At 40.0% G+C, this 14,850-nt stretch overlaps 1 protein-coding gene across 1 annotated transcript in view; it reads left to right on the forward strand.

The window, feature by feature from the left end:
• kcnk3a (potassium channel, subfamily K, member 3a) overlaps positions 1-12,912 on the forward strand; it is a 53,474-nt gene extending 40,562 nt beyond the window's left edge. The window contains exon 2 of the mRNA XM_085132978.1: positions 10,408-12,912. Within this exon, the coding sequence (XP_084989104.1) occupies positions 10,408-11,348 (941 nt within the window). The 3' untranslated portion in view covers positions 11,349-12,912. The remainder of the gene's footprint in view (positions 1-10,407) is intronic.
• Positions 12,913-14,850: the final 1,938 nt, after the last annotated feature.

The raw sequence follows: 14,850 nt of genomic DNA on the forward strand, positions 1-14,850 counted from the left end.
ACACTTTCCTGCTGGACTCTTTATCATCAGAGGAGCCACCACTGAAGGCCATTAATACAATTAATGCAGGTTTTTTTCAGACCTTCTCTAAAGTCACTAGTCACTTTATTAGGTGCTCAACTGCTTGATAACATGAATGTTCAATCAGCTTAACACATGGCAGCAAATTAATGCATTTATGTATGTTCAAATAGATCATCAAAGGTGATAAGGAGACTGTAATATGGCATAGTTGTTGGTGCCAGATGAATGGTCTGAGTATTTCAGAATTTGCTGATCTATTGGGATTTTCCCCACACAACCCTGTTTTCTCCTAGGGTTTACAGAGAACTGTCTAAAAAGGAGAAAATATCCAGTGAGGAGCAGTTCTCTGGGTGAAAATGCCTTGTTGATGTCAGATGACAGAGGCTGATAACCAGACTGGTTCAAGCTGTTAGGAAGAAGATGGTAATTGGAATAATTACTTATTAAACCAAAGTATGCAGAAAAGCATGTCTGAATGTACATGTTTAACCTTGAAGTTGCTGCTGTCTACTAAAAACAGGTAACTGAGGCTACAACTCAAACCGGCTCATCAAAATTGGACAACAGAAGACAGAAAAAAACATTCTGAAAACATTTCTGCTTTGACATTTGGATCGTAGGGTAAAAATTTGGTGTAAACAACATGAAAGCACAGTTCAGGCTGCTGCTGCTGGTGTAATGATGTCAAGGATATTTTCTTGCCACACTTTGTACCATAGTACCAGCCAAACATCGTTTTAACAGAATATTTGAGTCTTGTTGGTGACCATGTCCTTCCCGTGACCATGGCCACAGTGTACTCATCTTCTGGAATAAGGCACCATGTCACAAACAGGTTAGGTGAACATGACAGTGAGTTCACTGTACTCAAATTGCCTTTATGGTCACCAGATCTCAATCCAATGGAGCACTTTTGGGATATGGAATGGGGTTAGGATTGGGACAATCAGGAAACGAATCTGTGTAATGCTATCGTGTCGCTCCTTCTTGAGTCTTTGCTACAAAGAATTAAGACAGTTCTGACAGCAAAAGGCGGTTCAACTCAGTAATAGCAAGGTGTACATGATGTGTATAGCGTATATAATTTACTGTATGGGAGGAACAAATGGAATCTTAGAAACTGCGTCCACTTCACATCTTTATCTTGGCAATCAGGTTGGAGCTTAGAGGTGAATTTTCTCCTCATTTTGTATAAAATTAAACATTTTCAGCATATCAGAACTCTAATTTTTCAGGTCACCGGAGTTACTTGAAGTCATCAACATGCCTGAATGTATTTCTTTGAAATCCATAACTCATTTCAAATAAATCAAGCAAGCGTGTTTCTGTTTTCCCAGTTCGTGATTACACTCACTCACTGTAAATATTCCACTAAAACTGGTCTTAGAATTCCTGCCTTTCACACACACACGGACATTACGCAGCAGCTGTCAGCAAGGCCTTGTGGGTCAAAAGCCAAACGGAGTACTGGAGGGAGGTGGGAGGACCAGTGCTGAGCTGGAGTGCTTGTACTGTATAAACAATTGTGAGGTCGTCTGGAGTTTGAAGTGTCTGTGAATGACAATTAATGGGGGGGCTTTAGGTCCACATTTTAGATAAGAGTGGAATTGTATTTGTGGGAAATACAATGTCATAATGGCCTTTTAATGTGACATCTTTAGGTGTTATTCTTCGAAAGGTTTGATGCTTACAGTTTGTTGACTTACAGTTTGTTGGGTCATACAATGATGTCTTTGGCCAGAGTCAATGAGAGATGAAAGCAGGCTGTGGGGAAGGCAAGCAGATTGGGCTGCTGCTCAAAGACAGTCTGTACCAAGAGGATGACATGATGATGATGTGTTTATTTGCACACTTGTACAGAACATTCCCCAATCTGCTCATCATTTCAGGGATGGTGTAAACGCAGATAAGGGTGACGTCACGCTGGGATGCCTCCTCTGGCCACCTGTACGTTGAAGAACTAGGATGGCCATATACGGCTGAATATTGTGATTGTGTCCAACACCTCAGAGCACACTTCAGCTTTGCAGAAGGAATTTGTTTACAGATCACAGCCGCATTACACACTGACAGCAATTCCCTCTCAGCGCAAATTATTACAACTCTTCTAGGTACACTGCTTCAGTAGATCTATAGAAACAGGTGGTTTTTGTATGCACATCCAAAGCTTTTTGCAGTTTTTTCCACTCATTCACTTTTGGGTAGTTCAACACATAGCTAGGTAAGAGGCACTACCTCCCCCCAGGACTCATGGGCTGGATGTCAAACTACTCAGCCTTTTATGGTGCAACATGACACACAAGATGGGCGGGGCTAGAGTAAATCAAGGCATGTCAGGATATCATACTTGTAGCTAGCCCTCTGAGCATCTGCTGTGTTTAGCATGTTAGTCTATATATTTACAGCATGTTCCAAACTCCTTCCAAAATGCGCATCTTGTATAAATACTGTAAGGCTTTGGTGTTACATTGTAAGTGTTTCCTCTCAGCCTCTTGTTCCCCCCAAAAATTCATTAAAAAAATTATTTAATTTTGACTACAGTTGCATAACCACACCTCATCTTTAAGAAGTAATTTTGGAAACCCTAGTAATCATTTCTCTTTTTGGGAGGTGAAACAGAACCGAGACGACAGAAGACGATCTCAAAAGGGATCGTGTTGGCAGAATCTGACCGATCACAAACATGGGCGGGTCTGTTGGTAGCAGAGCAGCTAAATTTCACAAATGATTTTAAAATAGAGAAACATAATAGTAAAAAATATGAAAAAGTTAAACATACACACAGCTGCTGCAGCCAGATCAGCAGTTTTTATTATTTTACCTGCAGCCGCGCTAGAGTTTAATAACCTGAGAGTAATGAATAAATATAAAAGACAGAATTAAACTTTAGGGTTAAGGTAAATGTAAATTCAATACAAGGCCCAAAAGCACAAATCGCTGCTTTAGGATCATGTGTTTATACATGTATAACACAACATATTGTTGTAAAACTGTTTGGAACCAACAAGAAAACAACAACAACAATAATAAAGTTGCTTCTAATAACTTATATTATTGAACCTGTTCTGGGAAGCACAAAGACTTTTAGATGCCCTTGATGGGTCTTTCAGGATCAGTGATGCCATTTTCCAGAGACCTGATTGCTCAGTAGGCAGTGATTTCATACCTGCTGATTTCTAATCGAGAGTGTGACCGCATCTAGAGCAGATTAGGTTTGCAGCTAGTTACTATGACGATATACCCTGGCAGGAAGTGAACTGCTTTTGTAATACTAAAAATTGGATAGACACAAATCATGCATCGTCGCGCGGGCCTCTGTGTACTTATTGCTCACAGTCTGTGAATGACATCGTCTTTTACATGACAGACATTAATTTTTTATTTTTGTTTCTGACCTTTGTTTATTTATTGTTACACATTTTACTAAATAGGTATTTTAAATTTTATTTAAGTAAGATTTTCCTAACTTTTTAGATAACAATCTTTTATGCCACACAGTAAATAGGATAATATGCTAATTTTGTCAAAATATTAGCTTAAAATCTGAAATAATTCTCATCACAGTTATTAAATAGACCATTCAAATGCTTCACAGACCTCTAAAACACCTTAACATGCTACCCAGCAAACAGCATTGTTTCCTCACACTGAGAGCTTCTAATTTATTCAGTAATACAAAGAAAAGAAAACCAAACCCTCCACTCATTTCACCTTTGTCCCTCAGTCTTGTGTGAAACCATACACACACATACACAGAGAGAGAGACTGATGAGTTCACTACCAAGCTTGGTGCTGCCCGGGCTTCAGGATGCAGAGATGTTTAAGGACTTTATCAGTCGCCTATCCTAGAGAGTGTAGTGCTGCCACCAGCATCTAAGTTACAGACTCCATATCCTGAGATTTTGGATCTTTTTACATATATGGTCGCATTTGAACTTATTGTGAATACACTTTACCTCTGTGGTGTATGCTGTGGATTAGTTGCATGCAGCCTATCCTTACAAATTACTGACAAAGAGCCCCTGATAAATGCACCACCTCTTTGAGAATCCCTTCCCATTAGGTGAGCTGATGAATAGGTTGTGCTCCTCGTCTTGCTGGCGAGAACAAATTGTGCCTGGTAATCAATGAAAATTTAATTGAGTGACAGAGAACTGGAGCCCTGGGAGCTGCATTTATGCCATTCTTTGATGTATTTTCAAAGCCCGTTTTACCCCTGCCTAATTAATCAGCGTAATGAAGACTTTAGATGCAGTTGGGAAAGCGGTTAATGTTTTGCTTAAGAAGCAGGAAGGAACTGTATACACTGAATTGTTAATTGTAAAGGCAAACTAGAGTCAGACAGGAGATATGACAACCAGCACCAGTTTTACATTTGCATTGCTACAGATGAGCAGTGTTGGAAGATATCAAACATTTAATTTGAAAAATCTGATCGAGGGTTAATATGGCACAGCACTGAGAAAAGCTGTGCTCCCATCTGCTAAAGTGAATACGGATTAAAAACTGTGAAATGAATTACAGGGTAAAAAAAAAACCCCAAAAAGTATTACAGGCCAGGATTGAAATCTTGAAATGAAACCTCCAAATTACAAAATGTTGGCAAGCCTATCACGGGGGAATATTTCTCTCTGCAGAATGATTTGTTTTGGAGCATTTAAATTAGCACTAACCTGTTGCTAGAGGCATTAGCTTAAGCGACTTGCTGTAAATCCTGATTCTGCAATCAGAGGCAGCAGCGAGGAGGGTCTGAGTGTATGGTGCACCTGTGTTCTGCTGAAATTCATTAGCCTCCCATGCCAAATAAGTATTTAGAAAACTCTTATCTCCTTCCACAGTTATGCAATTTTCAGATTTTCTTTCACATGATAATTACAGGAATTGGGTTACGAGACAATCAGCCTCGGGATACGGCAAAAGCCTTCAGTGCTGGTTTTCTATCATGCAACAATCCCAACACAAATTGAGAATCTGAGATAATTTTAGCGGGGGATTAATGTCCCACCTCCCCCATGATCAATCCATCAAATATGCATAAACAGTTGTGGCAATTTCTTCATAACGACACTGCCAATTTGGTAAATGGCCTGTGTTTGTATAGCACCCAAAAAAAAAGACCCCAAAGCGCTTTACACATTCAGTCATCCACCCATTCACACACACATACACACACTGGTGATGGTAAGCTACATTGTAGCCACAGCTGCCCTGGGGCGCACTGACAGAGGCAAATTTGAAACTAGATCTTTTCTGGATTAATACTTCAGTTTCAGACAGTCAGGGGTTGTTCAAACAAAACCTCTTTATCTTCTATTGTTTTGTGACGGATGAGGCTGCACCTTTCCTCTGCCAGTCACTATAATCCATGCAAACAGAGCGAACAGCCCTGCATGCCAGCACAAGCCGTGGAGACATCGTGTCTCATGATAACTTTGTCACTGTTTGGGGGCCTTTCTGAAGATGATTTTGTCATGTGCGACTCTTCACTCTCTCACATGGTGATAGGACTGCTGGCGTTGTTGCCTCCAGCTCCCGTGTGCGCCGGTGACGAGTGCCACTGTCACTCTGGTCATCCCCCTGTCTCGACAGGCCACATGCTCTTTGTGACAGCTCCAAACAGGCCTACAGCTCAACTTCTGTGCTTACCTGAGCATACACTGCCCTGCTTACTCCATGATGAATGATTAATCAGTGCATTTATTTAGTTTTACTTACAGGTAAAAATCTTAAAAATCCTATTTTTAGATCCCATCTTTTGGGAGTCCCAGATGTGACTGCTGCACGTGCATATTTGCAATATGTACGTCTATTATGTCAAAACAACAACCCTTCAACTGAAATTATATTTTGAGGAAAAAGAAAGAAGTCACATGGAGCCAAATGTTGTGAGCTAGTTGGATGGTGAGAAACCTACCCTACTCAGAATGCAGAAGTCAAGGAAGAATTTTAAGTGTAGAACATTTAAAATAACAAAAACTAAAAGCACACAATGCTAACTGCCAGTCTACAGTAATATCATGTCCACAGGCATCACCGTCTTAAACAAAATGCTCAAGAAGCCATTGTAACAATGACTTTCTCGTCACTTTCCGCACTATAGATCGCCTTTAAATGGATTTCCCAGTCCATTTTGCCACTTCCTCCTTGTTCCATTGGGGCCCCACCCTGGTGAGTCTCTGTGATGTCCTCTGTGATGTATCGATCCCACTGTGCCAACTGCTACGCTGGACTCCTTTTATATCGGGTGACTGAGCAGGTGTAGGTCATTTGTTGAATTGTGGAGAGGCAGGTTGGAAGTAGTACACTTTTTTTTTAAAATAAAAGCATGCACATAAAAGAATAAGATAACCTTTATTAGTCCCACATGTGGGAAATTTGTTGTGTCACAGCAGAAAGTGGACAGTGCAAAGTTACAGTAGCAAAAATTAAGAAAAACACTGGAATAGGATAAGATAATAAGAATAAACAGAACAGAAGAAAATACAACATTGTCAGAAAAAGACAACTGCGCTTAGTGTTACTGCACATGTGTGGATGTGTGTATACAAAATATAAATAATCAAAATCAATATTAACAAAACCCACAACATAAAGTCACAAACAAGATAAAATATTAAAGTTCCTTCCACACTATGACAACACTCCTGACTTTTCAGTGTGCTGTGAGTGAGCACACAGTGACACGATGGCACAAGGCACAGCTAAGGTCATTCACGGCATATGGATGATACAAAACGCACATTCACAGTCTCACCTACAGGGATGCATTTTACCCTGCACAACCCTATGAATGTAAAAACAACAAACACGCTCCTGGTTGAAGCTGTGACCTGATGGCGCCTTTGCCAGGCTTGGACATTCCAGACTTTTCCACTGAAGACTGATGGTTGGTTAGTTTGTTGAAATCACATATGCACATGTGCTATACTGCAGCACCTCAAAGAGGCTAGTGGCCACATTTAAATCAGGAATTATTTTTTATTTTTATGGGGAGAGCCACAAAACCCTGTATGTGGCTAACATTTTAGAGAAAGAAACACACTCAGGGATTTCACCCCAACATCTTTTCTTGCACTGTGACTAATTATGTTAACTTTCAATGACTTCTTCTTCTTTTCTTCTCTACTAGCAGTGTGCAGGGCCTGAGGGGACAGTAATAAATAATTTCAAATGCAGAAGTAAGTTTGAGCTGCACCTTCTGAAATGAAAGTAATAATGAAAAATTTCCTTAGAAGGTTATGACTTTAATATATATGCATAAAAAGTAACACTGAGATGGAAGTCGGAGGGATGGACTGACCATATGCATTTCTGATTAGCAGCATTTGTTGGAGAAAAAGCAAGTCAGTAGTCAGTTATTATAATAATGGCAAATGCACATGACTGATTACAGCACTGTACAAACGTCTCATTTCATTACATTTTGATAGGAAGATGGTGCAGCAATGTATTGGAATGTGTGCAAACATACAGTATATATGGCAAAAACAGAGTTTGTATAATTCTAACAAGCTTGAAAGTCAATATTTTGGTGTGACCACCTTTATTCGTCAACGCAGCCTGAACTCTCTTAGGCAAACGTTCTTCTAATGTCTTTTAGTACTCTTCAGGAATAGTTAAACAGGCTTCTTGAAGGAGATTCAAAACTCTTCTCTGGATGATGGCAGCCTTTTGTTCTGATCTTTGTCAAAATTATCCCATACTACTTCAATAATGTTGAGGTCTGTGCTTTGGGGAGGCCAATCCATGACTGATAGTGTTACGTTGTGTGTGTTTTTTTGTCCAGGGATCCTTTCACGGCACTGGCAGTGTGTTTGGGTTCATTACCATTTGACAAATGAAGCCATTACCAATCAGATGTTTTCCACACAGTGCTGCATGGTGGATGAAAATCTGACAGTACTTTTCCGTGTTCATAATTTCAGCAATTTTCACATATGTCCAAAACCACCAGCTGAGATGCAGCCAAAAATCCAAGACAAACTTCCACTGTATTTTAAAGATGGCTGTAGACACTCACTGTTGTATCCTCCTTCATTGTTAACTAGAACTTTCACAGTTCTATTCATCACTACATAAGAAATGTTGCCACAGATTTTCAGTCCAGTTCTCGTGTATTTTGTTGGGTCTCTGCTGGACTTTTTCCTATTTATTCATGTTGTCAATAGTTTTTTGGGCCTCCCACTTTCACTGCCACGTCACCTTTCCAGTTTCCTCTGATTTTTAAGGACACATTGCACAGCAAGTGTGCCAAGTTTAGCTAGAAGCTCCCCAGCTCTTTGGGAATCCCCTTGGATGATTCCCAAAGAGCAACTGGGTTATCGTTGTCATTTTTCATAGATTCAGCTAAAGCAATGGGAACAAATTGTGTTTTTACAGGTACAAAGATTGGGCTGAAAATGTAAAGAAAGAAAAAAAAGGAGCCAGTGTGCAAAGAAAAACTTTGAAAGACTTGACAGGAAAGCCTGGCTTCGCGGAAGCAAAGTAAGAAATTAAAGCTGACTCAAGACTTTTGAACAGTATATTGTAAGAACTGAATACAGCATGCAGGACGAGGTATAGCAGTAAGGTTGAAACGTGTTAGTGAAAAGAATGATTTAAATATCCTCAAAGGAACGGAGCGTGACTGGAACAGAGAGTTAAATGACAAACAACTTACGTTGTGTCCTTTAAATGGTTTATAAAACATCAACCAGTTTGCTTAGTTAGCTCTGTAATCGCTTACAGAAAGCAAGAGAAAAATGGTTCTAATAGGTAACATTACAAATTTAGTTTTTAAAAGATTAACATAATAGACGGCTGAAATAGAGAGCTAAATGTACTGAATAAATAGCTGGCCAGATAAAATGGATAAACAGCTGAAAGTGCTGATTAAATGTTTGAAATCGTTAATTCAAATTATTAAACTGTTTAAGCAGTTTGCTAGAAGTAATGGCTGAAAGCAAATAACAGTCTCGGAGAACAGCTGGAAAAATTATTGCAGGCCTAATGGATAAACTGTTGAAAGACCTAAAAGTAAATTATTTAACCATCCCAACCAATAAGTGATGGAATAATAGTATGTGTGCTGCACCAGGAACGCTAATTTTATTCAAGTTTAAAAGCACTCCTGTGCAGATATTAAGCTCAACCTAAGGTCATCAATTGTCCCGAGACTCAGTCTCTTACTTAGAAAAGACTGCAGTCAGGGGTAATTTCTCTGTCTTTGGAAAATGTGATAAATTTCTTTGTGGGGATGAGATTAAAAATAGGCAAAGCCACAAAGAAGCAAGATGTCCTCGCACTCGGAGAACAGGTCAGGTTTTTCCTTCTACTGAGAGATCCATCAGTCGTTATGACTCTCATTTTGGCGGCACAACTGGGAAAGCTTTAAACATATTTGGCACCAGACAGACAGATGGTTCAAACGCACGGATCAGCACGGCAAAAGAACCAGAGCCTAAAGAATTAAATCAACCCAGGAGTAATTACATTCAACTATTGGTCAGCCCGTTCCACTTGCCTAGCCTGTTGTTATCGGGGACGTCATCTTTCGGCCCCGGCGCGCAACAGGTTCTCGTATTGGGAACATATTTCACGCTGTAATGATGTTGCTTGCGAGGGAGTCATATCCTGCTGGGCAATAATAATGAGAAGATGATGTTATGACACAAAAGGCTGACAATTAACCTAAAAATACATCCTGAAATTTGGAAGCTCCGTGCTCTGTATGGATACAAAATCTCTGAGTCAGGCCATAAAGTAGGAGGTAGTGTGTGCCTGCAGGCCATTTCAGTGAGTACACATCTCCCTGACAGTATGTTTTTACAGTAAGTGGTTTATCAGCTGCTCTCTGTTTTATGGGGGATAAATTACTGGAAAATTTTCTCCCACTTTTTGATATATTTTGTGCCATAGATACTTTTTGGGGGGGGCTTTGACTGTTAACGGCCACAATGCTGACGAGTTTCTATACCATGTGTGTACCAAAAAGTGGTGTTATAGAAACAAACCAAAAGACCGGTATGTTCACACTACCCTATGGTGTCCTGTTTATTTGATCTGGAAAATGTTGAGTCCTAATTAGGTGCAAATGTACTCATTAGTTGAAGCCACTCTGCGGACACCGATTGTCAATGAATTATTCAAGCTCTCTCTCTCTCCTGTACGCGACATCAATACTCGGCTCTTCCCGCCGCACCACTGTGCATTCTCATCTCCAATTGCATACTGCCGCTGTGAAATGAAGGGTTTTTGAATTCATCAGAAGAGCTGCTCAGAGAATACAAATCATTCATATCTTTCCTGCCTCCAGCCTTCTCTTCTCAGACCCCTGTCCTCTGCACTGCAGATTTAATTAGTTCTGCCCCAGTAACCCTGCTTCTTTCTCCCTTCTTCCCTCAGGTTATGGCCATGCAGCCCCCAGCACATATGGAGGGAAGGTGTTCTGCATGCTTTACGCCCTCCTGGGCATCCCTCTCACCTTGGTCATGTTCCAGAGCGTGGGTGAGCGGATCAACACCTTTGTCAGGTACCTGCTCCACCGCCTGAAGAAGTGCCTTGGAATGAGGCGCACTGAGGTCTCCTTGGTCAACATGGTGACCATCGGTTTCATATCCTGCATGAGCACGTTATGTGTGGGCGCAGTGGCATTCTCCCACTTTGAGGGGTGGACTTTCTTTCACGCCTTCTACTACTGCTTCATCACGCTCACTACCATCGGCTTTGGGGACTATGTGGCGCTGCAGAATGAGCATGCTCTGCAGAAGAAGCCGCAGTACGTGGCCTTCAGCTTCATCTACATCTTGACAGGTCTGGCCGTGATTGGAGCGTTCCTCAACTTAGCAGTGCTGCGCTTCATGACCATGAACGCCGAGGACGAGAAGAGGGATGCTGAACAGAGGGCTCTACTGGCACATAACGGACAGGCAGGCGGACACATCAACTGCTCCGTAGATCCGGCCTCTCCTTCCTCCACGCATTCTGGGTTTGTCGGCGGAGGGAGTGCGATCGGAGGAAGCGCGATCGGAGGAAGCGGGGGAGGCGGAGCGGCAAGCCGGGGTCTGCGTAACGTTTACGCTGAGGTGCTTCATTTCCAGTCCATGTGCTCCTGTCTTTGGTACAAAAGTAGAGAGAAGCTGCAGTACTCCATACCCATGATCATCCCCCGTGACCTCTCCACTTCAGACACCTACATGGAGCAGGGAGAGGCTTTTTCCAATCCCCTTCACTCTAACGGCTGTGTGTGCAGTCTGCAGCGCCACTCGGGCATCAGCTCAGTGTCCACGGGGTTGCACAGCATCAACACCTACAGAAGACTCAATAAACGCAGATGTTCCATCTAGAAACCCAGAGGACTTTGTGCATTTAGATGAAGTCCCACTTGAAGTGAGGGAGAGCCCTCCTACTGTGGTGCGAGATTAGTTGTGGACACCAAGGGAACTCTATTTGCATCCTGAAGAGATGTTGGACTCTAGACGTTTGCCTCTTTCTGGCACTGAAGCGGATGCATCCTTCAGACTCCAGCCATGTATTTAACTTCCATTAATTAAGCACAAATTAATTAACATTGTTACTGATGTTACAGAGAAATGACGCTAATGGTTGTTTTAGAAGCATTCGTTACACAACTATTGCTGTTAGAAGACAGGGGAAAAAAACACGTGCATCTCTCTGCACCTCTGAATATCGAGTATCTTAATATTGAACTCAGTATTTTTTTGTGCTCATGAGGCGGAACTTTATGTTTGAATATGAAAAGGGACAAAATACACTGTGAGACACACTTTTAAGAGTAAGTAGGGTGTACTAACTGTATAAAATCCCTGCCAAGATATATTTTATTGAAACTAAAAACAACTTAAATCCACATTTTCCAAAATAAATCTTTGGTTGTAACGAGTATGGTCACTTCAGTGAAATTAAAGCTTGTATATATTTGGACACGAGTAGGTGTTATTGAGGGAAAACCTATTTTTTCAGTGAACGTTTAAAAGATAATTGATCTCAGTGTCTCCTGTGTGTCTACAGTTCAAGTTTAAACCAAACTTTCTGCTCTGCTAACTACTTTATTTTCTCCATCCATGAGATTAAACCACCGTGTAGGTGCTTAAATGACTGAGAATGATTGAGCAGGTTTGCTGAAGAACATTTTGGGGATCAAACCTGCGACAGTGTCTTCAACCACTAAGGCCTCCCTGACAGCCCATTCAGACTTCGCTGCAAAGCGCTGTGAATTTCTTTTGCAAAGTTTCTTCGTGTGCATCAAACTATCTAATGTACATGTTGCTTGTCATATGTTTTCATATAGAACAACTATATTCCCATAGTCTAAATCAGAGCATGCAAGCTCACTTACGTGTAGTGGAAAGTCATTACTCAGTGCTGCATCTTAGAGGACTGTCGTACATGCTTTCATACACTGGAGAACCATTTTTTGAATGGAGTCACATTATGTTGGCGATACACCCCGATTAACTCCTCCCACTTTACTACACAGAAATGTTGAATTTAGTACCGATGGCTGAGAATATCAGGCGTCCACCTCACTTACTGATGGCCTCACAGTTTGCACCTCATGCACTTATGGAGTCTTTGCTCCAGCCCCGTCTAAACGCACTTGGCTCAGCTAGCTGAGGCCTTTATGCAGTGCTCACTTTTGCTTCAGTCCTCTCTGAAAGAGTTTTCTTACATAATCTTCAGCTTATTATATTTTAGTTTAGTGGTTTTACTTTACAGAGTGTCACATTTCATCCTTTTTTGTACTGGAATGTTCTCATTAACTGCAATATGTCTGTTAACATTGTTCAGCATCTCTTTTGAACCGAGTGATGAACAGTCAGCTTTGTGTGTTACTATACATTAACATTATGTATTTTCTTTAACTATAATAAAACATGATTTAATTAACATGGCTCTCATTTATTACTCTTGGACAATGTCTTAAATTTGATCTTGATGCTTTTGGTGTATTATTTTAATTTTTAATCATGATATTGGTGTCGATCCAATACCAAGTAAATACAGATAGTAGTGTTGATACCAGTACTGATACCTTTAACCTATAAAGGCAGCTTATATATGGGAGAGCAGTGTCTCATGATTTTTGAGATGAATCATCATCACTTGAAAATTCTGCTAACACATTTCAATTACCAATAAATGCACACAACAAAACATACTTTTCAGCTTTACATTTATTTTGAAAATACATGTAACACAATTTTTTTGTGCACAGCAGTGGAGGTATATTTTTTCATTGAATGGACTACACAGTCGCATCATCTCCATTCACTCCAATGAACCTTTTTCTATTTTTTGCTGCAGTAATGGTGGATCATGGAGCCTCATAACAGTTCAAATCAATGCATTCTATTCAACAGCTCTGTTTAAGTGTCCAGACAAATCCTCACATATTTTACTGTATGTATACATATTGATGTAATCACATATACAGTTGTATCTGGTGTAGTAATATAATAAATCAATGCAGTTATAGATTTATAATTATCAAAATTTGACAGTTTGTCACTTAATTTAAATTTGCTGTTAAACACTGCCGTGCATTGCGTGACAAACCCAATTCTGAACGCTCGCCGACACAAGTGACTTACTCAGTGGCTCTGGGTGTAACACCATATAACATTCTGACACCAAATTCACCATGTAGCTGCCAGTGGCATCATACAACAACCAATCACAACCAATTGGGGAATATATATTTGGTACCACCAGTGTCTAGGTTTGCGTTACTTTGGCCGAACAAAATGTAGTAGTTGAATAAATGTATGTTGAGAAATATACCTTCATGAAAGGAAACAGAAAACTACATGAAAAATCAAGAAAAAGCAAGTTAGCAACAATGCTTTTATTCTAAATGACACCCATAGGATGGAAACGCGCTTAGAAAGACATTAAAAAAATTGTTTAGCAGTTAAACATAAATGTAAACAACATGGAATTTTAAATATTTAAAAATATGTAAATATTTTATAAGTGGGGAAACACATTCAGAATATTATTTTACAATTAAAGGATGGCGGTCTGTGTAAACATAATCTTTATTTGTTTACAGGAGATTTCCTGCGATAATGTTAAATAATTTACCAATTCAGATTATTTGTCTAAATGAAAACATAACCAAACCCTTTCCACCCTCTGAAGACAGATGTTATGTGTTGCTTTGCTTTGCTTTTGTATCAAGTTTTATAAAGTTGCTTAAAAATGTGCCCCTAACGTCGACACATAGTGACTTTCTTTTTGTTTTGTTTTAAGCATGACAAGCTGTCATTTATTTTGAAAAATGAAAGCACTTTACCCAAAAAATATTGCCCAATTTTTCTGCAATAAAAAAAATTCTACACCCGTCTGTGTGCATATGGTTAAATGTAACTCATAATAAATGCTCAAATCATCCAGCATTAGAGCAACAAGAGACTCTGCTACACACACTCTGGTACAGCCTCCTGGGCAGCTACTGTATGCATGTTTTTTCTACATTTATTCAGCATTCAGTGTGTTATAGATTGCAGGGGAAGTCAACACTCATCGTTCTTTGTACCTTCCAGGGATTTAATAATGAATGAGATGCCCTCAACAGTCACAGTGCAGATATTCATTGAGCTGAAAATTCCTAACAGCACAACAGCCGTTTTGTCTAAACCCAAAGAGAAAATATTTTACATATTAAAGTTGCTTCAATGCAGAATGGCTTTAATAAAATATGTATTTAATGCATCATAAACAAAATGCATTAGCTTCAGGAAAAGAAAGGCCTTTAGTTCCTGTTTAAGTTAAAGAAATTATCATTTTCTATCTTAATTTGTTTTCTAGCATTTTTGGTTGTCA

The sequence above is a fragment of the Neolamprologus multifasciatus genome, chromosome 15 (genome assembly GCF_963576455.1).
Source record: "Neolamprologus multifasciatus chromosome 15, fNeoMul1.2, whole genome shotgun sequence".
Taxonomy (NCBI): domain Eukaryota; kingdom Metazoa; phylum Chordata; class Actinopteri; order Cichliformes; family Cichlidae; genus Neolamprologus; species Neolamprologus multifasciatus.